This window comes from Ailuropoda melanoleuca, chromosome 8 (genome assembly GCF_002007445.2).
Source record: "Ailuropoda melanoleuca isolate Jingjing chromosome 8, ASM200744v2, whole genome shotgun sequence".
Lineage (NCBI taxonomy): Eukaryota > Metazoa > Chordata > Mammalia > Carnivora > Ursidae > Ailuropoda > Ailuropoda melanoleuca.
In genome coordinates, this window is record NC_048225.1 from 108865188 (window position 1) to 108892762 (window position 27575).

A 27575-nucleotide genomic window follows, 5' to 3' on the forward strand; every position below is an offset into this window, starting at 1 on the left:
TGTCTTTGAAAAAAGCATAGATTTATAAGTTTTTAGTTTATATTTGGATTTATTGATTATCAGGACCATGATAAATTCACATTGTGAGGAAACAATACTTAAAATATAGGAACCAAATTTTCTACCCTCATATCAATATAAGAATAAATGAAGAATTTTATGCATTCTTAATAGCTTAGAATCATCAGGAATTTTTCATATGTAGAAGATACTTGTGATATAGAAGTTTATGAATATTAGGAAAATTTTACAGATAAAATATCTCTCAAGAACAAGTCTTTTTATTGCTCATAATATTAGACCATTGATTGTACTTCATATACTAAGTTTGTCTACTAATTGAAGTTATTACAAGCACTCCATCTATACGATACACTCACACTAGAGACAACTCATACAGCTACAATTTTTAAAGAACTGATCTGTGAATCATGACAGCAAAATTTCACTTATAAGAAAACATCCATTAATTGACTAATGCGGTAAAAACTATAATATTGGTGTCATGAAGACCTTCTTTTTTCTTGTGTGTTAACTGAGCTATGTAGGCATGCCACAAATTGTGATTTTCAATTTTTAACTGGTCTAGAGTCCCTCCTTTTGGGGATCTGTTTCTCTTTGAGAACTAGAAGAAATTAATTTGTAGTTTGATTTCTTCTATTTCATTCCTGTTCTATTTCTGATTGTGTGTGTGTGTGTGTGTGTGTGTGTGAATTAAAAAAAAAAAAAAACAAAGCCAGCACTTTCAATACACCATCTTCAATTTAAACTTTTGAGTGGTAGTTAGGAATTGTTGGGCTGAATAGTCTTCAAAAGTTTCTGGTACGTTTCTGACTTTAGAAATCTGGGATAGGAATCCCTTTCCATGTGCATATACACTATCCTTTGAGCTTCTTCAAAACACGTTTGAGTGGGTTCTTGAATATTCCTGATGATAGTTTCTCTTGTTGAACTGTTAATGTTAATCTGAAAAGTGAAATTACATGTAGAGCATAAGTAGGTATAATTGAAGATAGAAACCATAATGGAAAGGTCTAATTTTCCCCTCTTTCCTTTTTTTTTTTTACTGGAAAAGGGTAATTTTGCCTGAAATTTCATAGATATCGAAAAAGACTTTTAAGAGACAAACTTTGCTCTTGTAAAATTAAACATCCACCTCTATATCCCAGGTTAAAAACCAAAACAAAACAGAAACACACAGCCCAAGACCAGGGAAATGTCAGAAACCATTGCTTACTTAGGCAGATGCAACTGGTTTGTTAGTGGAGTCTACAAACAAGGAAGTTTATGAGATGAAGGTCTCTTTTAAGGAAAAGGGAAGTTGGTGCTATTTTAAAGTTTATCTTTCTTAGTAGTCATGAATGTTGATTTCACTGAATATGCCCTGAAATGGGAAGAGAGTGAGGAGAAGTGGAGAAATAAAGGAGAGAAGTGGTTATTTCAATAAGCCAAGTATTTTCCAGATAAGAGTTTTGAGGAACAAGTCAATAATGTAGGACTGTCTTATGTAATAGGAATCTCATATATCATCATCTACCCTTATTACCTTGACAATAATTTTTTTTCCAGGAATTATAATTTATTTCAGTTTACACTGTGAGTGGGGCAGAACTGAGATTTGAACCCAGAGTCTACAAGATAATAAGCTCTGTGCTCTCATCACTGCTATTACAGTGCATCCCAGATCCTATCATTTTTGCAGTAAAACCATTTTAGTTGTCTATCATTTACATTTTTATACTCTCCTACTTCCAAAAACCCATGTAATAAAATACATTATAATAAACATATAATAGCAACGCAATTATAATAAAGATAAAAAGGAAATCAAAAGCCCTTTGAGGCAGGGCTGAATTTTCATTCCTTATTCTCTCTCCACCAGGAGGGGTCCTAGTGTGTCATGCACTCATGACTCTCTATTTTCTTTAGGACATTGTAAATGATTGGCAGTACTATCAGTGTGAATGTTTGCTGATTTGCTGGTTTGGAACTGAGGTGAGCAGTGAGTTTGGTGCGAAGGCACAGACTTTTCCCAAACCACTGGGATTGTCAACATGCCAATGTATGGTATCTGTAGTTCCCTCTAGCAAAGTTGATTCTTCTTACAAGGACTTCTTCTCCTTTTCTTTTTTTTTTTTTAAAGAAACTTTCCAGGAATTAAGATAATTTAATGAGAAGAGGCTCTGGAGCCAGACAGGCCTAACTTTGAATCCTAACTCTCCCACTAATCTGCTACATGACATGGAACAAGCTAATTAACTTCTCAGATTCTCAGGCTTCTTATCTGTAAAATGAGGTCAACAATACTGACTTTGTAGCATAGCAGGAGATACTGGATATGAAGTGCCTGGCACATATGTGTGCTTGAGAGATATTGGCGCCCTCCCCGGGATGTACTGATTTCCATTAGCCATCACTGTCACATAGTTACCTCTCTAGGGGACTGTGGCTGGATGTAAATCTTATAAAGCTTTTTTGCCCTAGAAATTCTGCTCCGCTGTGAGGCAATTTTCTTATAGGTTTCACATGCCATCCAGAATTTAATATTTTCATCACTGTGCTCCATTTTTAAGTATGCTGCATAGACTACTGGACCATCTAAAAGTAATGGAGAAATCAGTTTATTTTCATGGATCAAAATCATTAAAAATTCTGAACAATATTTAATGCAGGTTAAAACTAAAGTCTGAATCAAAGCTCCCAAATTATTCAACAAGTGAATATTATATAACAATACACGCACACACGCACACCCCCCCCCCCACATCACACTTAGATCTATACATCTGAAGGATATTTTGACAATGCCAGTCAGTGGAGTGGTCATCCCTTCATTCCTTTCTTCTGAGTCACTCAGAGGAAAATGTCCACTGTGTGGCTGGCTTTGGGGTAGGAGAGGTCACAGGGACTCAGAAAGAGGACTTAAGTTGGAACAGTGGATGGAGCTCTGGTCATGAAACTGACATGAAAAATCTAAACCCTCCAGCCAAACTGGACGGTCAGAACCAGGTTTAGAATCTCAACAGGCAGGTCAAGGTTGGAAGAAAAATATCCAAGTCATGTGGAAATAATAAATTGATCAGATTGTACAGCCTAGGGTGTTTCTCAGTATCCAGTCAGTGCAGGAGAACATGGGTGGAGGAAAAGTTCAACTTTATATTCATGCTTTATGGTTCAAAGTAGAAATGAAGGACCAGGCAAATAATGGAACTCAGGTGGGGGTTGGAAACTATCGCAAAATCGAGAACAAGACAGGGGGTATGTGCAGCACGACCATCAAATGACACTTGATGCCAAAGATGGTCATCCTTCGTTTTGGTCTTAAGCTGTATTTTTGGAGTGGGTAGATAAGGACATACATGTGGAAGGAGCTTTTCTTTTTCTTTTTTTTAATTTTATTTAAATTCAATTTAATTAACATGTACAGTATTATTAGTTTCAGAGGTAGAATTTAGCGATTCATCAGTTGCATATAACACCCAATGCTCATTACATCATGTGCCCTCCTTAATGCCCATCACCCAGTTACCCCAGTCCCCCATCCACCACCCCTCCAGCAACCCTCAGTTTGTTACCTAGAGTTAAGAGTCTCTTATGGTTTGCCTCCTTCTGTTTTCCTTTTATTTTATATTTTCTTCCCTTCCTCTATGTTCATCTGTTTTGTTTCTTAAATTCTACATTTGGGTGAAATCGTATGGTCTTTGTCTTTCTCTGACTGACTTATTTCACTTAGCATAATACTGTCTAGTTCCAGCCACATTGTTGCAAATGGCAAGATTTCATTCTTTTTGATGGCCGAGTAATATTCCATTGTATAGGTCTATTATATCTTCTTTATTCATCTGTTGATGGACATCTGGGGTTTTTCCATATTTTGACTATTGTGGACATTGCTGCTATAAATGTTGGGGTGCAGGTGCCCCTTTTAATCACTGTGTTTGTATCCTTTGGATAAATACCTAGTAGTGTAATTGCTGGGTCATAGTCATTTGTCTATCTGTAACCTTTTGAGGAACCTCCATACTGTTTCCAGAGTAGCTGTACCAGTTTGCATTCCCACCAACAGTGTAAGAGGGTTTGGAAGGAGCTTTTCTGATTGAGGCACTATTTTGTAGAAGAGGGTTAGGCAAGCTCTCACAAATCTGATACATTAACACGAATCTTTGTGAGGACTAAATATTCTCACTTTTGAAGATGAACACTCTCAGAACTTCTTTGGTGACTGGGAAGTCTTTTGGCATATCTGAGAAATTGAATTGCTAATTGATGAAAAAACGTAACTTTTATTTGATAGAAATGTGTGTGTAGGCACATTAAATATGTGACCAAGCATAGGATTTTGATTAACAGTATTTTATTCAGTATTATTAACTGCCATATGAAATAATGGTAATCAGATGGAATAGCAATATAAAATCAAGTTTTCCTACATCTTCACATCAGAGATTAGGCTGCTTCCTCTAGCACTAGAAAGCTTTTACTCCTTGGCTTCTGCTGGCTTTGACAGCAGTGATACAGAAATAAAGATAACAATTAAAATATTTTTATTCAAGAGAAAAACTCAAAGAGAGGCAGATCCCCTCTAAGAAGGATTAGGGCTGGGGAGAACTGACAGTTTGCAAGAAATGTGCCATCGTGAGAATACACAAAATTAGAGCATGTCTCATTATTATCATATAAGTAGCCTTCATGACATTGGTTGGGAAATGGTTTGAAAGGAACGTCACTTGAGTTGAGAGGACAGATGAGATGGAGATAGAGCATGTATAACAATGTAACATAGGAAATGATATGGATTCAATATTTCTACCCAATGGGGGAATATATCTTATCTTAGACATCAAACAAGAAGTTTATTTTCACACCTACAGAAATTTAAGATGTGCCTTGCCTCATCACAGGCACAGAAAGCTGAGGCCGGCGACAATGCCTGTAGCAAGTGGAACTCCTATTAGAGAAATAGCTGAATGGAAAGGCAAACCAAAAAAACAAAACAAGACAAAACAAATCAAAACAGAAAGACATTTCTAGCTTAACAAATAAAGCTGGAAGCCAATAATTTGCAGGTGTGTGTGTTGAAAGAAATGGAGTTCTATTTAAGAAAATAAAAAGCAATTTGATATACTTTGTACTTAGTCGAATATTGACAGTGCTTCATGAGGAACAGAAAATAAGAGTCCTAAAAGAAAGAAATGAGCTATGGAACAGGGGGAAAAAATGAGATACCAGATAAAATCTGTAGATCCTGGAATGAGAGTCAGCCACCAGGCTATTTGGATGGTTGAGTAGGTGGGTGGGTGGATAGGGGAGAAGGAGATGACTTGGAAACCAATATTAGATTCTATGTTATAATATTCTGAATTTGTGTTTATATTTGTGTTTAGCTTAATTGTATAGTAAAATCTTTAGAGATTCTCATTTCAGAACCTGCCTGCATCTGTATTTGCCTTCTCTAACTTCTCGCTTGATTTAGTAGTGGAAGGATCTTTTGGGGTTGGCCAAATGGTTCAACAATTCTCAATATACCCAAGTCCTTCACTCATGAAGCCATCCATGCATTGCTGTTGATATTTTATATAGATGCTTGCTATGGTAGATTATAGTATTGATCTTAGTCACTTCCTGCCCTTCTTATAGGAGGATTACACTTTCATGTCCAATTTTTATCAGCCTTGCCCATTGGACTTGTTTTAGCCAACAAAATACATGCAAAGTGCCATGTACAGGTGCAAGAAGCTTTTAAGCAGAAGGTTTAAGCATGTGGTTTGAGAAGGACACATTCTGGAAAAGAACTGTTCCTTTTGTCTGAAGGTCAGAATGAAGATGTGGAATACAGCTGGAGCTGAACTCAGTCCTTGTGTGACATGAACAAGAAATGAATCTTTCTTGTAAATTAGTGGGATTTGAATATGGTGTTTTACTGCATCATAACCTGACCTGGACCCAAAAGCCTCAGACCTGGACCACTTGAACCTCTTTGATATTTCAGAGAAGGTTCTGGTGCCTAGGATCAGTAGACTTACGTGGCTGGTATGTTTTACAGAATTTTTATAAGTCAGTCAAGTAAGCAGCTGATGACGCATTTGTATAAAAGTGTTCCAGGAATCTGAATAATTATTAAAGTTGGAACTGAATTGCTCAGTTGAGAATTTCTACTGACTCAGACAACAAGTGAATTTAAAGGTGGAAAAGCCTTTTCCAAGTCAGGCAGTGTGGCCCAAAGTAGCCCGTTCTGAAGTTGTAAATGATACTCCTACTTGAGCGTTACACTCCAGACATGATGATTCTCCTTGAGCAGAGTGAATAAGGAGAAACAACAGAATTGCTCATTAAACTGAGAAGATGGAAAAAATAGGTTTATGTCATATATAGCGCATGCTTTTCTCTTAAGAATGAGAGTGATACTTTTGGGACTCTAGCACGTTCTTTTTAAGCTAGTCACTGAAATTAGTATTTCTATGACACACAAGGTGACACATGTCAGTCTCTTGATGCAGAAGGGAAACGTGACATTCCTCTTGGCTCAGTCAGAACAGTGGCCCATCTGTTCCAGGATTGTTTTCTGCAAGGGGAAAAAGCTTACACCATAAATTAAATCCTAACATTTTGCTATGTTGCAGTCTTTCATTAGAAATGTGCCTAAAACAATTTTAGATTTATTTTATTTTCAATCTGTACCACTTGGGATAATAAATTCCATAATTGTACTAGCCTCTACGTGAAGTTTTAAAGTAAATTTGCTTTATTGCAGTTCTCTATTTTGGCTCCTATGATATTAATCATTTATGATTTTTCTCTTAACTTCTTTTTGCTCTATTATAAAAGTAACTTAAAGTACTATGAGTTGTTTTTAAATACAGAAAACTTCTAATAAAGACAATAACGATTGTTGACAATTTGATATATTTCCCTTTATTCTTTCAGTCCTTTGTTAATGTTTAACTTTCTAATTAGTATTTATTCATCTACACAAACACAGATACACATATATTTATATATGGCATTATACTGTGAAAGCAATCTTTGTCACTCTTTCATACTTAATATGTAGAAATACTTTCTCCTTTTCATTTTTAAGGGTCACATAGTAGTCATTTGTAAGGCTACCCTATATTATATTTAGCTACCCTGCTATTATTGGATATTTATATTGTTTCCCATTTTTATTTGTAAACTATTCTACATTGAATATTTGGTGTATAAATCTTTGCATTTGTAATTATTTTCTTAGAATTAATTTAAAGGGGTGGAATTCCTAAATTGACAGATGTAGTGTTTTTGGAGACTCTTGATGCCTGTTATAAAATGGCTTTCAGAAGGATTTCATTACTTTTCATTACTAACGTCAGTGTCAGTGTCTGCTCACTCCATCCTTTCTCATCTGATGAGGGTAAAACCAGTGACTTGTAATTGTTTAATTTTGGATTTTAAAAATATTAATGCCCAAACATTTTTCTCTTTCTTACTGACCATATCTTTTCTTTCTGTGAATTTCAAAGCATTTGACCATTTTTTTTGCACTGTTAGTGTTTTCTGCAATTTTTCAGATCTCTTTATATATTAAAGACACTATCTGTTATATTTATTGCATTATCTTCTATTCTCTTTTTACATATTATTTTTGATTATGATTTTTGAGAAGTATATGTAAACCATATAATCCAAAAAGCCTCAGTTCTTCTATCTGATCTGCCTGGCTCATTAGGATATAATTGCCTCTCTAGCCTCTTCCCTTATCACTTCTGGAAATATTCTTTGTTTGAGCCTTGCTCCTGCCAAGCCGTGTGCCAACCCCATGCTGTTGCATATGCAGTTCCTTCTGTGAGGTGGGCTTTGTACTCTGATCTAGGACTTAAGTGAAGTATCTCAGTTTCTAGAAAAATTTCTCTGGGACACCCCCTGTCCCCAACTAAATGTTTCCTGTCGGTTGACAGATAGCACCTAGTTCACCTTATTATAATTACAGTTCCGTCTCTCCCTACATCAGAGTCAGTTGTAGTTACCGGTTTACTTTTGATTACTCCCCCACTCACGGGCTCGCCCTTTGCGAATTAGACCGCGGGTCTGTCTTCATAGGCCCAGTGCCTGCGCGCTGCCTGATACACAGCACATACTGACCAGACAAATGTTTGTCAGTCCAGGCTTTTGGATTCCTCATGCTTCTACGTTTGAGAGTGATTCTCTGTAAGTTTTGAAAAGTGAAGAAGCAGGTGGTAATTATTCAGCATCCAGGGAGCACCAAAGACCAGAGGATTTTACCTGGCGTGTTTTTTTTTTGACAGTTTTTTTTTTTTTGACAGTGAGACATGTCCTAATTGGACAATGATGTGTCTATAAGGCCAGGTTTTGTTGTTTTGCTTTTCTCCCTGCAAGGTGAACAAATGCACGAGGAGATAGAGGAGATAGAGAAGACAAACAGTACTGAGTAGAGGGGCTGCGCCCGGCAGGCTCCGGAGGTAATGTGAGGGCTGCTGAAGGGAACCATGGCAACAGCAAGAGGTTAGCAGAGGGCAGAATAAATGATAGTGGAGGAAGCTGCCAGTCCACAGTGAGCAGCCCAGAATGTCTCACAGATGAAGAGCGCTGAGGGAACAGCTCTGCCTCGGGGATCAGGACGCACGTGACAGAATAACCACATCCATTAGTAACTTCTAATGTCGGCTTTGTGCCAGGGTGAAGATGCACCAGCCATAGGAAATTGGAGCAGTCTTCATTGCCTTCAGCTGTATGATAATCCTATAGTGTCCAACCTGGCATTTCCAAGGCTGTTTGCAGGTGATTGTGGTAACTGAGAAAGGCAGGAAAGCATACAGTACATTGAAGGATGATTTTGACCCAAATCAATGCTGATGCAAACTCTGATTCAAAACACCTCCCTATTTAGAATGGCTTAACTCTGTGTCTGCTCTGGAGCAAACTGAAGAGGCCATAGAAAAATAAATATGAAACTGGGCTTTCTCACTTGAAATCATCTGGGCAAATTTTACGTGGGCACTCTACATGACCCAGTCATCCTACCAGCCTTCCGTAATATCTTGGTTCTTTAACTCTCCAGAAACTATTTCATATCTTCTTTCCATATCTCTCCTCAGCTGTGTGCTGATGACCTTGCCTCAGACTTCACTGAAAACACTGATTTAATCAGGTAGAGATTCCCTCATCTTCTCCCTCCTTTCTAACTTTCCTCCTGGAAGGGAAACAATGTCCAAGCAGTTCTTTTTTAGGCTTCCACTTTATTATGCTTTCTGCTTGGCTTTCCATTTCTCTGTTGCTCTTAAAATTGTCCTCACTCTCTTCTATGTCATCACTTTCTTCCTCTCTCATGGTTGCTGTCATCTCTAAGGAAGCTACTGTATTTCCCAAATAAAACCAAACACTGCTATTCACTCTATATTCTCAGTATTGACCTCATGCCTCCTTCTGTCTCTACTCTTTTCTTTGCTGAGCTTCACCTCAAAACTTGCGTAAATAATTCCCTACATTGTCTGCCTTGCTTCCTCTTGTCCTATCCATCCCCATGCCCCTGCAGCTGCTCCTGTCAAGGCACCACCGACTTCCATACTGCCGTATCCAGTGGTCACTGTTCTTTCCTCACCTCACTTGTCTTCCCAGCAGTCTTTGACACAGTTCACAGCTCCCTTCCTGAAATGTGCTCTTCTTTGCTTTTCATGATGATGTACTGTTTTGGTCATCCTGGAGTCACCTGATGCTCCTTTTCCATCTCCTTTGCTGACTCCTCTTCTTTGGACTTGGAGATATTAGCCTGCACCTAGGCTGCACCTCTGGACCTCTCCTCTCCTCTCTCTGACTCTCCCTCTGAGTGATCCCACAGTCCCATGGCTTCAATTAGGGTCTATATGCTAAGTACTCTTGGCTTTGTCTTCCCTGCTGACTTGTTTACATGGTTTTTGGAAATAACCTTCCGTCTGGTCTCTATGCTTCTTTTTTTTCAGAAGAGAACCAGAGGGTATTTTTTATTTTGAAAAGGGGACAGGGGCAGAGGAATAGGGAGAGAGAAAGAATCTCTGCGCTGGGCGTGGAGCAGGCACAGGACTCCATTTCATGACTCTGAGGTCATGACCTGAGCTGACACCAAGAGCTGGATGCTTAACTGACTGAGCTACTGCCCCGCCCCTCTCCCCCCATGGTACCTTTAAAAGCATGTCCACTCTTGTTACTCTGCACTTTAAAGTTGCTCATGCGGCCAGTAAGGCTCTATACTACTGTCATGGTGAACCTCTTTGGTTATTTGAAGACACCAACCTCACTCGTATCTCAGGGCCTTTTGAACATGGTTTTCCTCTGCTTGGGCCCCTCTGCCCCCAGATCCACGCCTGGCTGGCTGTTTCTCATTGTTCAGCTCTTAGCTCAAATTTTACCCCTTCTGACCGTTGTCCCCGAATCATACAATTGAACTGCCCTCTTATACCTGCCTTTCTTTGCCATATCACCTGGTCTTGTTTTCTTCAAAGCGCTTACCACCTTCTGGAATTAATGTATTCATTAATTTATTTGCTTGTTTGTCTGTCTCCTCCCTCTAGAGGGAGCACATGAGCTGAGCACAGTGACCTTGTAGGTCTCTTTCACCTCTGTCCCATTGCTGGGAAGGTTTACCAGACACATGGAACGACTGAATGAATCATCCAAGGAAGTTAGTTGCAGTTTTACTAATTTCTTTCTGTTTATATTAAACATGCTTTACTCAAATATCAGTGAGTGACCTCTACCTTCATCTTTTGAGATTTAGGGGATATATGTGTATATATATATATGTATATATATGTATATACACATATATACATTTTTTTCCTGGCACCATTTAAATTATTTTTTTAAAAGATTTTATTTATTTATTCAACAGAGAGAGAAACAGCCAGCGAGAGAGGGAACACAAGCAGGGGAAGTGGGAGAGGAAGAAGCAGGCTTCCCAGGGGAGCAGGGAGCCCAATGCAGGGCTCGATCCCAGGACCCTGGGATCACGCCCTGAGCCGAAGGCAGGCACTTAACAACTGAGCCACCCAGGTGCCCCTAATTAAAATTAAAAATAAAACTGATTAGTCAAAATTTTGATTTGATTATTTTTCACTCAACCTTTCCAGTAGGTAGAGCTGTAAATTTTATAAAACCTGAGGGTGTCTTAGGTAATCGTTGGTCCCCTTGTCATTTCAAATGCATGTTTCTGTATCTTTTCTAGTTCTATTCGATTTAGCCATCAGAACTACAGATTTCTGCTAGGTTTAGCTAGCAGAAATACTCGTGGGATTTTCTTTCTGTTTTTTTTGTCTTGGTGATGCCTAACATTTTGATGATATTTTGAGGTACAGTGTCAACTTTTGGGTCAACATCATCTAAGGAAAAATCTTTGGTAATTCTCAGGTATTTTTATGAAGAAATAACTAACAGTTCTGACAATTTTTTTTCTGATCTATTAAAAAACTTATTACTACTTTTGCCTTCATTCGCAAATAATGTAACTCTCCTAAAAACTTGGGTGTTTGGAAACTTGGTGGACTTTCTATCATCTTCAGACTTGGAAATTTTGCAGGGTACTTTCTGCTTAATTCATTATGGAGATTTTTTTTAATGAGACTAATTTTTACACTAAATCCTGAGGAATCCTACACACTATATCTCTTCCTTCAAAGAAGCATTTATCTCTACTGGACTTCTAAAACAGTTGACTATTTTTAAAGTATTGCCAGTCAGGCCTCCTTATCATTTTACAACAGTCTGAATCAAGTTCCAGCTCAAATTTGCCTCTTGTGAGAAGCTTTCCCAGGAGACCTGCCATCCCTCCCCATCTATCTTCACCCCTTAGTGCAGACCTAGTATGTATGTGCTACAGACACACATTCTAGGTCTGTGCTAGGTGGTCTGTTATTTCTAGTCTCCCTTTATAGTTGTTCACAAACTGCTGATGGTGCACATATATTTTATTTATCTTTAATTGTGGATGCCTTCAGGAAAGTACTTCTGCCATCCCTACATCATACACAGTTGGAACTCAACTAGACGCTTCACTGCTCAGGGATCACACCTCACACAGTATGCTAAAACTCAAAGCAGTTTGTTCTTAGCAGTTGTTTGAGCAATCTGTTCAGCCCTCAGATTCTCAGCCTTTCACATAGGGCACTTCATAAGTACACATTTTTCTTCAGTCACAAGCTGCACTTCGGAAATATATTTTAAGTGATGATCTTCTATACGGCTGTCCTAACTGGACCTTGCAAGTAATTTCTTGTCAAAGAAATGTGTATCTATGTTTGTCTTTCTATATCTAGAACTTCCTTCTGCTTGTTGAATGTAACAATAGACTCTTCAAGGGAAAGGCAAAGCTTCATAAAACCATCTTTACTCTGGAAGCAAAAACTAAAACCGAACCAAACCAAACCAAACCCAACCAAAGTCTGCCAGTCAGCCCTTTATGTAGCCTTTGGTGAAAATGTTGTCAACGGCTATTATTTTTAAAAAGTGTGTGTTTGCCTTGCCTTTGAAATTCCATTCAGGATGTTACTAGAAGTAACAATCACCATTCTCCACTTTACCCCAATGTTCTATCAAGAGCAGGCTTCCCTGTTCTCTTCTGGGAGATTTTCAGTTTTGGAAAAAATCTACCTTTTTCCCTGTGTTATTTCATGTGGTACATGCGTGCAGGGAATTTTTTTTTTTTTTTCAAGCACGTTGCCTGGTACCTAAGTGCTTAAGATTGAGGGAATGGATATTGAGCACACATACTGTTTTTTTTAAATTAACTTGTTTGTCAATAATGTATCATTAAATAACATCTAGACTACTAGCATTCTTAATTTCTAACTAAGGTCTTAATTTTGACAGGTTTCTGTTCTTAAATTGATGATTTTCTTGGATCTCCTCTTCCCATGAGGAAGCTGAGCTTAGCTGTATTGTGACAACTAGTACTTAATAGCTGTCCAGCAAATATATCTTAAACCAATTCCTGTTCATCCATTGAGACCATGCTTAATACATTTCCTTCCTCAGCGGAACTGCATGTCTTAGTAATAGTCTTTTAATCTATGTACAAAGAGGCATCTACATATCTTAGCTAGAGAATGCATCATTTCACTAGTACCTTGGTTAATGTAAACATACTTTATTCTCTGGCACATTCAACTTTTATTTTTTTTTTTTAGTTTTATCTTTCTGATTGGATGTTCCAGAGAATGAATTGTTTTATCACCTTTTTAGTCATGTAATTATTAAATTTCTACATGATTTTCACAGTAATTCAATTTCTCATAAGATTCTTATCCTGCTTTTGCTGGTTTTTATAAAGAGCAGTATGGTGTCTTCCTGTCCTCATCTTTCTGTAAACTTTGCTTATTCTTATGACACTAGATCTCTAAATAGCTAATCGTAGCTAGGCTCTCAGTTGAGATCATTACCAAACAATTAACTTTATTCACTTTGTTTATGAGGCCTTCAGTACTGGCACAGAAAGTTTTACATAATATGGCTTGGTGTTTTGATCTTTTCTTACTAATATTTGTCTTGTATTTATTCATTGAACATTTATTTTATGCCCATTGGATACAAAGCACATTTTTAGACCCTGGGATGGGAGATGAAAGGTGAATATGCAGTGGTCTGTGTTCCCAGGGAATTTGAGATCTACCAAGAAAGTGTCTGTGGAAAAAATCCAGTACACTAAATAACTGTGCTTAGAATAAATAATAATACTAACAGAAGAGAAGGGGCAAGTATTTCCAAGAGGTTGCAGGAAAAAGGTGGAAGTTGAACTTTACCAGCCAGGATGGGCGGATGACAGAGTAGGCAGGAGACTTTGCACAGAAGCTTGGAGCAGGTGTTTTGCAGGTGTAGCAAATGGAGCAAGGGTCACCTTGGTGAAAAGTGTGTCATGTGAAGGGGTGGAGCTCCGGCTAAATCCTAGAAAGTGCATTTGAGTTTGGGTATAGAGAATCTTGAATGCCATGTTAGAGATTTGAACTTTTTGGTAAGCAGCAAAGAAAAAGGAATAATAGTCAGAGACACGCACTTTAGTACTAATTAAAATAACTACCAATTATTGCAAGCCAAATCTGCATTAGCCATTAAGCTAGGTGTTTTATGGCTAACCTGAACAATGGTGCTGAAAAGATAGGTGATATTATCCCCATGTTACAGATGGAGAATTTGAAACTTCAAGAGGGAGATTAACCTGTAATGTTGCAAAACATGATTGCAAGGGGTTGGGACTGAAATCCAAATTATTTAGCAGAGGATCAATCAATATAGCTGACTGAACATATGCTTTTGTCTTTTCCTCTCATTCCAGTGTCCTAAAATTGACCCAAAAATATATTTTTAAAAATTCACAATCATGCTGGCAAACTGGATCACAAACTATGAGGAATACTTGAAAAGTAAAAGGCAGGGGTGATTCACAAGAAAACCATGGCCTCAGATGCTTATTGGAAAGGGCTGTTATGATAGGTGGGAGTTCAGTTGTTGACCCAGGTCTGGAGGTATGGATCCCAGTACTAAGGAAAGGCCATGAAGTAATTTCCAACATAGTTGATGAAGGTGTTCCTGTAGGAGGAGCTAGGGGTCTGGGTCAGACAGTGATAGCTGTCTCCATACTAGGAGGGGCCCTTGGGTCAGAGAGAGCAGGAAGTGCCCCAGAAATATGGCCACCCTCCAGGAGTAACAGGAAGTACTCTATCCAGAGTTACCACTGGCACATCCCATCAATTAAACCATCAACTACAGACGTAGTGAAGAGAAGGGCCATATGCACCCCAATGTTCATAGCAGCATTGTCCACAATAGTTAAACTCTGGAAGGAGTGAGATGCCCTTCGATGGACGAATGGATAAAGATGTGGTCCATATATACAATGGAATATTACTCAGCCATCAAAAAGAGCGATTACCCAACATTTGCAGCAACATGGACGGGACTGGAGGAGATTATGCTAAGTGAAATAAGTCAAGCAGAAAGACAATTATCATATGGTTTCACTCATTTGTGGAACATAAGGAATAGCAAGGAGATCGGTAGGAGAAGGAAGGGAAGAATGAAGGGGGGTAAACAGAAGGGGGAATGAATCACGAGAGACTATGGAATCTGGGAAACAAACTGAGGGTTTCGGGGGGGTGGAGGATTGGGCTAGGCCCTGATGGGTATTAAGGAGGGCACGTGTTGCATGGAGCACTGAGTGTTACACGCAAACAATGAATCATGGAACACTACATCAAAAACTGATGATGTACTGTATGGTGACTAACATAACCTAATAAAAATTTTAAAAAAACCCATCAAGTAGCATAGCTAACTCCCCCTCCATAGTCAATAGGTGTAAGCAGATGAAATATTCACAGAGAGTCTAATAGGGAATCTCAAAGAAAAAGAGTCTATAGGCAAAAATTAGCAAACATTTGATGAGAACAAACTCTATTTAAGAAAATGCCAAATTCAGCAAACAATAGTTTTCTTTGAGTACCTACTACATTTTTTTTTTCTATACCTTTCTTCTGGTATTTATCAATTTCTCAATTTTCTACCCAAACACAGTTGACTGCTCCCATGAATGCACACACTTCTTCGTATTTCTTGCATTGAGCCTATGACCCTATCTCTCTAATATCCATTTTTTGTTAACTTTCATTTATACCATCTGAATATTGACACATACTATATGCAGACTTATACAAAGTCCCATTAAATCAGACACTGATAAATTTGAAAACTAACTCTGAGGAGTTTCAGAACATTAAGACTCAAACTTATTCTTACTTTTGAAAGCACTAAGAGCAGCAAATTGTTGAGTTTTCTAAAATTCTAACTTTAGAAGGCCATGGTAAGGCAGTATATTTAGGTACATGTTACGATTTAAGCATATTTTCCAAGGGATTTTACACATATACTTGTGAAAACTAAATATTCCCAGTGACTAATCTTGTTTTAATTAACACCAAAGAAAATAATAGTGGTTGACATGAGAAACTATTTTCAGGTTTTCTTTTTTTAACTGGGGGCAGTTGCCATTTAGAAGGCTGTGAAAAGAGCAGTGTACATTCATCACCTAGTGTCACCTTTTTCTGTTAGGAGTGAAACTGACTAGTTATTCAAAGATGAATCATATATAATACTCACATTTTGTAGCCATCAGCTTTTCAAAAGACTGGCCCCACTGTAATACTTCCTCCAAAGTAATGCTTTGAAAAGAAACAAAAGGTGCTCATTGCACCAATGTATTCTCAAGGTTTTGCTGAACTACATAGAAATATATGATCCTGAAAATAACACCAAAATATAGTTGTTCTCTCTTTGTGTGTGGTTTTTGATGGAAATTTACCATTCTGTGATCTTCTACATTTTATTTTTACTTTCTAAATTGTTAAAATTTAAAAAAAAACTGTGGAAGTAAAGTTGAAAATATGATAAGATAAATTTTTAAAAGATAAAGATCCATAGTCCTATAATTTCCTTATTGCCAAATTACTACTATTAATGTTTTGATTTACTTATTTTCAGTGTTTTTGTTATTTGTGTGTTTGTGTGTTTTTAACTAAGAAGTAGCCATACTCTGAATGTGTGCTTGTGTGCATGCGTACTTCGTGTGTGTGTATACATATATATGTATATATTCACTTTTAATAAGCTTTTTATATGTTATCACAGTTGTCTTAAAATCCATTTATAGTGTTATGACTTATAATTATAAAATTATAATCTTTGATAGTCAATGTGGAGTATTCTACCAGGGGGCATTCTTTTTTTTTTTTAAGATTTATTTATTTATTTGAGAGAGAGAGAATGCAGACTGGGGAGGGACAGAGGGAGAGAATACTCAAGCAGGCTCCCCATCAAGCACAGAAACCAACGTGGGGCTCGATCCTAATCTCATGATCCTAAGATCATGACCTGAGCCGAAATCAAGAGTTGGCCGCTTAACCAACTGAGCCACCCAGGCTCCCCTATATGGGGGCATTCTATAGCTTACATATTAATTATTCTCAATGGGCATCTTGGTTCTTTCTCGTTTTTTAACGTAAAAACTTGTGATTAAGGCTTGCTATGTTCACATAGGGTAATTACAGGTGGGATTAGTAGAAGTAGAATTAAAGTGGGTCAAGAAATGCACATTTTTAAGGTTCTTGGTATAAACTGCCAAACTGCATTTGGGTTTGCACTGTGTGCTGCTGGCACCAGTAATGTGTTTGCCCATTTAACTATTCACATCGTAGAGCTTATCCACAAAGTCTGTTTGCATGCATTCATATAACAAAGTTAGTAACCCTGTATTTATTATATGCTGATATTTTCTCTATTATTTGCTGTATATTTTTTTTACATGCTGAGGGTTTGAATTTTTGCTACAATGAATAATATGTGAATAAATAGTATCAAAACCATTTACCATTTCAAAAATATCTGTGAAAGATACTGGGTTTGAAGCTTCATTTCTGTTCATCTTTAGGGGCTTTGTGAGGTGACTTGGCAAGTGACTATGGAGTCTTACATATAAATCATTTTGTTTTCTCTCCTTTAAAATACTTAATGTGTTCATTGCCATTCAGTTTATGATTGCTTCAGTTTATGATTGGTTCACTCTCAATTTTCCTGTTTTCAATGACGTCCGATAATCAGCTAGCTATAGATACAAGCAAGTCCATTGTCCATTGGCTACACCTGGTGTAGGTAGCACCATAATTGGTGTTGAGGGAACAGCCATCAGCATTAGGAGGCACTTAACACAATGAAGGAAAATTAGTCAAAGAGGTTAAAAAATGACCTAGAACATGGAAAAATATCAGGATTCTTAAAAAGGTCAAGTATCTTTTGTTTTCTTCAAATTCGGATGGTTCTTGCCAGTTTTAGGTGGACCGTGTGCATCAGTACTGAGGCTTAGCAGTATATTGCCATTAAAATTGCTTTCAAAAAACATTTCCATGAAATGCTGTCTGACTCACTGTTCTTTTCTCTTATTAGAACTTTAAAAACAGTAACCTAAAGTAACCTTTTCCATCCAGTGAAATGGTAAGTGGTAAGCAAGTTTTGTGGCATGCCTCTCTGTTCCACCTGTTTGTTCCCATTATATAGGAAAAAATAAAATCTTCAACATGAGTGAAGATGCCATCCTTGTCTTGGTTTAGCTTAAAATAAAGTGTTGGTACTTCGTTGGCGGGAGAATTCTTCTGTCTCTAAGATTCAGGAGATTTATGGAGATAGATCATGATTGGAGTGATTATGGTCGGGGTTAAAGTTGTGAATGAAATTTTGCTAGTAGTTTTTTCTGAGTTTCTCATTTCATGCTGTCCCATGGCTATTCAGATGCCCATATGAGAGTAATTCTAAACATCTCTGTCCCCTCACCCACCCGATTTCCTAATAAAAGCAGCAGATACAAAACAGGGGAGCATTCTGAGACCTCATGTCATTGTGGAAATAGGAATGAAGAGTACTTGGAGTCTGACAGTCCTGAGTTCTAATTGCAGTGCTGCATTTGATAGCTTTTGGTTTTGCTTAAAATCTTTGAGCCCCAGTTTTAAAATCTATAAAATGGGGATAATACATATCTCTCAATGTTATATTGAAAATTAGAGAAGATCATGAATGTAAAGCACCTATCAAATGACTGTTATCTACCAGCTTGCCACAAATGTGAATTCTCACTTTCCTTAGCCTCACCCTTCCCTGATGGTGGCTCTGCAAGGCAAGTAGAAAGAAATACGAGCTCTGGTGGTGACACTCCATGGGAGTCATCAGCAGAAGAGATGGAAGCCATTCCCAAATTAGACTATTTCATCCCCCTCCCTGCATGGGCCCGTTCAGCACAGCAGCTTTGCCTGGTTGTTTAAAATGCTGAGCTTTGGGTCTTCTTGTCTCTTCCACCTACCACTGCAGCCTCCTCCCCACCTCACACAAATGCTTGTAAGTATTTTTGGACATTTTGGTATGGGACAGGAGCATACATGCCAGGAGCTCTGACCATAGCAAGGGAGATGTGGCCAAGACTGAGCACTCCATGTGGACTTGGTTAGGCACTCTGGTTAAACTAACATACAGTGATCCTCAGTGTGGGAATCCTTGAGGTGGAAAATCCAATCAAGGGATTTGTTACTATTCTCAGGCATTATGCATTCCATTTTAGCAATCACTGTTCCCATCCAAATGGTTGCATAGTTTAGTTTGGCAAAATATCCAAGAGACTCGGGAGCTTGGTAAGCATCTCGGTACCCCACCAGTCTCCCTTCTTCCAACTAGGCTTGAGGTTTCTGACACTGTGTAGATGGAGGGTTAGAATCATGAAAATATTTTGGATAAAGAATCTCATTTTAACATAAACAATATAAAACTTTAAAAAATCTAAGAGTATTTATTGATAATAGACCCTGTATAAACATTAGACTTGCTTAATTCTCAAGTGTAAACCATAAATAATGAAAATAAACCTTAGAGTAATACATGATTGCTCTTCTGGTGTAATTACTCATGTGTAAATGCAAATTTTACTCTCTGAACAGAATATATTAAATTAGCCGTTGAATAAATGTACACCTATTTATCATGCGATAAATATGCATTAGAATGGCCATAGAATTTAAATGCTACTTACTTTGAAGGAAGCCTCTTAGATTTGTCTCTGCACATCTTGCAAATCCAACAATTCCGCCTGCTCATTTTTCTAAAGCAATACAGAATATACTTAATGTAATTTAGTCGTTTAAAATAATTATATGCTAGAGTCAATGTCTCAGGAACACAAAATTATAAATCATGAAAAAAATGAGTATGAGTTTTTGAAATTAATGGGATACAATCACTGGCGGGGGTGGGGAGGGGAGAGGAGAATAAAATAACTCATCTCGTAAATATTTTTAAGAAATATAGGTACTTAGAGTTGTGACTTTAGAACCCATCTGGGCCACTTATTCATCCTAATGGGATCTGAAAAAATACAGCTTACTGAGACAGATCTTCCCATTTAGTGCCCACGAACAGTGAATTCAACTCCCAGATCTTCCCTTTTTTTGGTAAATCTTAGTTTTAGAAAGATCTCTCAATATATTGAACAAGAATTTGCTTTTTTGTGATTAGCTGAAATAATGTAATAGCTAAATAAAAAAATAAGATTCCTTAAGGGTGAATTCTGAGAAGGGGATTCCTTACCTTGTTTTCTCCACTCTTGGCAGTATAACATTGGCTTTAAAATTCAGGTACAGTTTACTCAGCCCAGGCTTTATATAACAGTGTATGTCATAAAGGGTTTTAAGCTCAGGACCATTGAGAAAACAACTCAAAATTTTAAGAATAATTAAATCTACAATGTATAATGAGAACTGGAAATATTTTGCTAAACATAGATGCACACTTATACACAATGAATTATTAAGGATAACAGTGAGCTTTTATATCAGCTTTTATATTAGCTTTTATGTCAGTCTTTATTGATTCATTCAAAACATCTATTGAACACTTCTTATGTGCCAAGTTCTGGCTGCCAGTGATCTATGCAGATCCTGTCTTTTCCGCTTCCTATTCTCACTAGCAAGCAGTTAAAGTCCATGTGATGGGGACTTTGAGACAGGAAGTCCAGTGGGCCATGAGTACATGCAGGAGAAGAACCTAGCCTGACTTGGGGGTTGTTAGAGACGGCATCCCAGCACAGTGATAGCTGAGCTGGAACCCACAGGATGTGCAGGAATGTGCTGAGTGAAGGGGACAGGGCAGCTTGGGTAATGGGTCATGTCCTAATTGAGGAAATGAAAGGAATGTAGTCATCTCATGAATCTAAAATATGGCAGGGGGAGAGCTGAGAGAACAAACTAGAGAGTTAAGATTGGACAAATAATCATGTTCAAAAATACACATTGCAGTAAGAAATCGATGAGAGATGAAGTTGGAAGACATGCGGAAGCTAAGCATGTTAGGCCATACACACCAGCAATTTCATAGTAAGGAGCTGGAAAATCATTGAGGGTTTTAAAATATGGACCAGACTTGCTGACATTCGATATTGTGTTTTTGAGTAGAATTGATTGTAATGGTGCAAGGGTGGAATCCAGAAGACTAGCTAGGAGACTGCCTGCAGGAGTGCCCATGAGAGTGTTACAGGCTTGAATTAGGAAGGTAGAAGGAGAGATGGAGGGAAGGGGACAGATTTTAAATGTGATGGAGAACTTGATGTAGTGGATGTGGAAGGTGGGAGAAAGACATGAAACAAGTTTGGATGAAAGATTTCATCTCAAGATAAAGGTAGCAGTTTTTGTAAAACACATAGAAGAAACCAAAAGAAAAGATGGTCCAGAAAGAGAGTATGAACTGGGAAAAGCAGATGGACCAAGACAGATGACTCAGAGACACACTGAGAAAGTAAAGCCTGCAGAAGGACAATCAGAGTAATATGGTATCACAGAAACCGAGGGATGAGCTATCAAAAAGCAAAGACTAGTCAGTTGAGTGTGAAGGGCTGGGAAGAGATGAATGGAACAAAGGATGGGGGCACCTAGGTGGCTCAGTTGGTTAAGCATCCTACTCTTGATTTCAGCTCAGGTCATGATCTCAGGGTTGTGAGATTGAGCCCCACTGTGCTGGGCATGAAGCCAGCTTCAGATTCTCTCTCTCCCTTTGCCCCTCCCCTCACCCCTCTGCCCGCTCCACGCACATGAGCGCACTCTCTCTCTCAATAAATAAATAAATAAATAAATAAAAGAGAGAGAGAGAGAACAAAGACTGAAAAATAAACAGTAGATTTGCTAACAAGAAGGTCATCAAGAGCCTTGGTGAGAGGGGTTTGGGCAGAACAGGGAGAGCAGAAGTAAGAGGAAAGAAAACAAGAGGAAATGGGGAAATGTAGGACAAACATAGGGCTACTTGCACTTTCTTTCTCTCCTTTTCCCTCCCTCCATCCCTGCCTTCTTCATTCCCTGTTTCCCTTCCTTCCTTCCCTTCTGAAGCTGTGGACCAAACAGTATAACAGAGACAGAGAGGCAGGACTATGCTGTCAGGCCATTCTGGCCTGCAAATCTCCAAGAGTCTGGTTCAAAAAGTCTGTAGTGCGAGTGACATGCCCTGAGATTTGCAAGTGGTGTCCATGGAAAGAAGTTGTAGACATAGGAAAAAGGAGGAAAATCAAGATTTTCAGGTTTCTGGAAAAAAATTTAAAAAGAACTAGAATTCAGACTGTGGCAGATAGAACATTGGAGAAGTGGAAGTAAAAGAAGAAATTGCTGTTTTCTTATAATTGGAATAGGTGTAGAACTAAATATATTTGTAAGTTTGGGGATAAGAATTTATGGGTGTTGTGGTCTGATGGACTTCATTTTCTGTGTGGGTCTCTCCCTTAAGGAAGAGCAAGGGGCAAGGTAGCTAAGTATATCTACAGGAAAAAAAAAAAAACAGGACTCTTGTGATTGCAAATTTAGATTCAAACGAATTTAAGCAAAAGAGAGAGTTGATTATAAGGATTACTGTGTGTACAGTTAGAGTCTGGATGGCCTTAAATGTTGAGCTCTATTCTGTTGTAGTAACAATTCACTGAGGTCTTTAAAGATAAATCTGACCAAAGATGATTAACACTGAAATAATTGAGGCTAAGAAATCTCTTACATTGACTGGCTGTTCATAACTGATCCTGCACATAATTGGACCCTGTATTAAATTTAAAAGGTTCTTTATCTCTGTAATCACCTCTAAGATGCAGATTACCCAATGGCCCCCTGCTTCTCTTCTAAGTAGGAGGCTGGTAAAGAAGTTCCTTCCGTCATATATCAGTACAATTAGTCATCCCTGTCCTCCCCTGGGCCTTGACTTCTCCCCTCTCTACTATATCTAACACTAGTTTTTATATGTCATGTCTGCTAACTTGATGTATTAGAGCTATGTGCACACTTTAGTGATTTCTGTAACCAAAATTCATGTCTATTTACAAGTTGTCATATATTTTTAAGAACTTTGTTTGGCAAAGGTAGAAGAGGCTTAGTATGTAACACCCACGGAGGTCAGAAGCATCACAAAAGTAAAGTAGGGGCGCCTGGGTGGCGCAGTTGTTGAGCGTCTGCCTTCGGCTCAGGCCGTAATCCCGGCGTTCTGGGATCGAGCCCCACATCAGGCTTCTCTGCTAAGAGCCTGCTTCTTCCTCTCCCACTCCCCCTGCTTGTGTTCCCTCTCTCGCTGGCTGTCTCTCTCTGTCAAAATAAATAAATAAAATCTTAAAAAAAAAAGTAAAGTAATTTCCAGATGCACTAAGAGTTTAGGGGGTTCCCACAGCTCTTGACAGGTGATCGAGTATATTAAAATAATTTTAGGCTCTGAAGCCAAACGAACATGGGCGTGAGTTCAGGGTCTTATTAGCTGTGTAACCTTGGGCATAGTAAGTAAACTCTTAGATTCCCTTGTCTCTAAAATGGAATTGTAAAGATTAGAAAAATGCTTGTACGCAAAAACTTTCTGTTCCAGTTAATCTGATCTTCTTTGAGCTTCTTGCACTCTGTCGCTCAGGAAATATTTCCTAAACTCTCTTGTATGTACAGGAAACACACATTCTGCCAGACTGCATTCCTTCCTCTTTTTAAATTTCAACTCAGACCTCATAAATCTTCCAATTAACCTTATCCATTCTTCGGTGTGTTAGCACACTCTCTTGCAATCTTCCTTTTCTTTTGTACCATGTTTCTGTATTTCTGTTGTTCATACATTATATTAGTAGCTGGGGTTCCAGCTTTAGAAGTCACCGGGTCTCCTATAGCAGATCAGACACTTTTGGGTAAGTGTATCATATTGAAGGGACAAGGCTGCCAGGAAGGGTATGTTTGGCCAGAAGAGCTCTGAGAGGACAGCACAGCCAGAGCTACCCCTTACAATTATGCAGGTTGTGTCCTCTATGGACACACCTGGTCTGGAGGAGAGAAGAGATTTAGATCCACCTACAGTCCCCTTGCCAAGCTATGGGCCTCCAAGTGGGGTTTCATCAATGTAGTGAAAAGGCTATCTTTTAAAATTCCAGCAAAGGCTCTGTATAGATCAGTAGTAGCCCTGTGTTCAGCTACATGACTGATTTAGAGGGAGGTTCTCTGGCCCATGTGGCTCATTAGTTGGGTGACATTGGAAAAGAGGGTAATATAAATATAAATGTATTAAAATAATGTTATCGGTATTTCTGACGTCTGTAATACTAATAGACTATAAATTCTCTGAAGTGATATGTTCAAAGGCTATTTGATATCGTGTGTAAGTAGTTGTTTATATATTGTATAGTATTCTAAGTCGAACATTCACAAATTGATTAAATTATAGAATACTAATAGATTATAATGACATAAGAGCATCCACAATGAAATAAAGTATTTAGTGATAGAATTATGTAAAAGATGTATTATGCATAAAATAGATCACAAAGCAGTCTTGTTTTACAAAGGTCTTTGGTTTTCTAATCCATTAAGAAATGGAATTTTTTGAGGGACTGTCCCAGTGCCAGAGTTCTGATCCATGTCCCTGCCCACCCACTGGAGCCCTATTGTCCATCTTCTAAGCTTTCATAAACTGAATGTCCACTGCACCTCCTTCTTCTGATTACTGCTGGATTCACTATTACTATTCACCACTCCTTTGCTAAAATCCCATAGAATACTCTCCATGTCCTCATAATGCCTTCTACATTGAAACCAAGAGATAAATTCACAAATATTTAACTCAGCTTCTGATAATAAAACATATTGGCCCCCTTGAGCTTATTACTTCGCCTAGCCAAAACACTGCTTAAAATTATAGTTAAGGCTTAAACATTAAGGAAAAAAAAGGAGATTAAACAGGAGACAAAACCCAACAAAATCTTTTAAACTAATTTTGGAAGATGGAAAGTAGATGAAGGAATAGAAATTAAAATTCTCATACCTCTAAAATGAGAAGAGAAAAGGTAGCCTTTGGAATGTTGTATGGCAAAATGAAGAAAATAAAATTCAGTCTGAGGACAAGGAATTTCCAAAAATAACTAGTGGTTTGAAAAGAAACATTCGCTATCTTGCATTCAATAGTATATATCATTAAGTAATAGGTCTGTATCTAAATACCAAAATTTAGAGTGGAGGAGTGAAACCTTTTCACATTTATAATTGAGAACTTTTAGGAAATATTTTTGGTAATTCCAAAAAAAGTAAATTAATAAATTTACTTGGAATTAGAGCATATGTGGTCATTTACTGGTAAAAATAAAAATTAACCTAAAATAGTCCATAGAATTAAAATTCCGTTTTGACAAAAAGAGAGTTCTCTGTGAAAGAATGACTTAAACGGATATGATATAGAATTGATTTAAATTGAAGAAACTCACCAAGTTTCAAATCAATAGTAATCATTTTTTCTCATGTTAGTGGTATGATTATGGAAAAATTCCATTGACCTAAAAAGAAAATAATAACAAAACCAAAAAGATTATTGTGTACTTCCCAGAGATTTGGCAAAATATTTCTATAAATGCCTTGTCTTATATTTTAAGTAAATAATTTTTTCACTTTGTAAGTGCTAGATTATGGTTATCTTTATTTTTGATTTAACTTCATAGATGGATATTGTAAAAATTCCTATGCTTTTTATTTGTATTTTCCATTGGTTCTTTAAATATTTTTTGTTTACCTTATGTTAACATTATGCATTAATTTGCCTGTCTTTTAAATTTTTCCATATCCCTTTGGTAAAACTAGTGTGCACTTTTATACTCTAAGAGTATTTAAAACACAAAAAATGATTTTGCTTCCAATGTTTTCTCTTGATTATTCTAAAGAAAGCATACATATCATCTATATAGTCTAATTCTTAGTGTGGTTATAAATGCTTTAGTGACGAATTGAGTTTGATATATGTTGTGCCAGAATAGATCCAAGTTTTCTCTAACATTTAAATGAAATCTTTCTCAAAGTAATATGAAAATAAATGAATTTTCTTCAATTTTACCTTCCCACATATTTAAATGTTTTTATTATCCTGACAGCTGATAAATTCATTCTGTTTAATACAATATCTGCATTTAAATGTGTTTCTTATGACATAGAATGTCACATAAAATTCAGAAAAACCTAGAGCAATTTACATTTTAGTGAGGTTTTGTTTGCCTTAGCACATAAAATTCTTGCCTATTAAAAAGGAAGTAATTTGTGTGTAGTTGTGCTTAGGCATAACATTAAGGGATGAAGAAATTCCTTAAAATCAAAATTAACAATGCTTCGTGTGAATCTTGCAACAATCCATACATGGAATCAGTACAGCTAATCAAATGATGGAACTAATTATTTGAAGTTGTATGATTTTGAAGCAAAAAATTCTGAGATTTTATAATATATCCTTATCTAAACATATACATCCATGTTCCCACACACAAAAACCACATAAAATGAAAGACCATATTCTAAATCTGTAATATTTCCTTTACTGCGCAATTTAGAAGCTTCATTTATACATGTATGAGTGTAAGTATTCCTTAAGTATAGAAAACCTAGGCCAGGCAAGTATTTTTTAATTATAGAAAGCCTAGGCCAGGCAAACATGTGTTTAGTAGTTTGTTTTCTTAGAAGAAATCTAATACTTCTAGCAGTCCTGCTGTTAAAGTAAACCTCCACTCGTTATTTATATCAAGCCAACATCATTGTATTCATCAACTATTTTATGGAATCTCATACTTACAAATATATTCTGTAGAACGGTCCACCATGCTAAATTTTATTTTCTATCTGTATGATCCTTTTGAAATCCGGTTCTGAAACTCCATGAGACACCCAGCATTCTGTTTTTCCTGGCATAAAATAACTTTACTGTCTCTATAATTACCTTTGATGGCACTCTGCCCTCTCTATGAATGTTCTGTTTTTACACATGTATCTATGCAAAGAGAGGTTTTGTTGAATATGGAAAGTAGTGCTGTGGGACTCGAATGCATTGCTAATAAAGAGGTTTTATCTAACATTATCAGCCCATCTGAAGTGATCAGATGATTGGAAGCAGTAGTTCTATGAAATTTTCGATGTAATATTCAAAATTTTTTCTAAAATAATCAATTTTTCTGGTTTCAGAAAATTTTTCTAGTTTAGCTTAAAGTAAAATCTGCCTATTAAAAACAGAGAACTGAATATCAATAAGTAAGCTAAGCCTGCAAGTACTTATTATTAAATTATCAAGAACTATTAAAATCAATCTGTTTAGAATAGTCAAATTACTAAGGTCTTGTAATAACTGAAGGGGCTAAAAAGGGCTCTTTTCTAGTTAAACCTTTCTAGTTCCTTCAGCTGGTCCTCATAAGGGTGATTTCTGGACTCACCATTTTTCTTCAGTTAAGATACCTATTAAAATCTGAACAGAACACAGAGCTCCAGGTGAGGATTAATGAACACAGAGTGTGGTGAGATTGTTAATACCCTTGTCTTATGTCTAATCTAACCGTGTGTGTGTGCGTGTGTGTGTGTGTGTGTGTGTGTGTGTGAGAGAGAGAGAGAGAGAGAGAGAGAGAGACAGAGACAGAGACAGAGACGGAGAAAGAGAAACAGAAGGGTGGGGCTTGAGGAATGCTAGACTAAAAGAGCAGGAGAGGAGATCAGAATAAGGTTGGTGGAGTATTTCTGAAAGTA

At 37.4% G+C, this 27575-nt stretch overlaps 1 protein-coding gene across 2 annotated transcripts; it reads right to left on the bottom strand.

The window, feature by feature from the left end:
• Positions 1–64: 64 nt before the first annotated feature.
• RGS13 (regulator of G protein signaling 13) lies at positions 65–26775 on the bottom strand. 2 transcript variants are annotated; one of them, XM_034665580.1, is made up of 6 exons: positions 26638–26775; positions 25292–25360; positions 19580–19648; positions 16114–16175; positions 2432–2598; positions 65–966 (listed from the first exon to the last, which is right to left on the bottom strand). In XM_034665580.1, the coding sequence occupies exons 3-6, from the start codon at positions 19642–19644 to the stop codon at positions 784–786; spliced, it is 477 nt and encodes a 158-aa protein (XP_034521471.1). In that variant the 5' UTR covers positions 19645–19648; positions 25292–25360; positions 26638–26775; the 3' UTR covers positions 65–783. The 2 variants fall into 2 exon arrangements, with proteins under 2 accessions (XP_034521471.1, XP_019659520.1); XM_019803961.2 differs by lacking the exon at positions 25292–25360.
• Positions 26776–27575: the final 800 nt, after the last annotated feature.

Coding starts and splice junctions, on each gene's coding strand:
- RGS13 (XM_019803961.2), bottom strand. CDS start 19,644: ATGAGCAGGCGGAATTGTTGGATTTGCAAGATGTGCAGAGACAAATCT. Junction 16,176..19,579: donor TCTAAGAGGCTTCCTTCAAA/GTAAGTAGCATT, acceptor TTCTTTTCAAAG/CATTACTTTGGAGGAAGTAT. Junction 967..2,431: donor AGCCACAGTCCCCTAGAGAG/GTAACTATGTGA, acceptor TTCACTTTTCAG/ATTAACATTAACAGTTCAAC.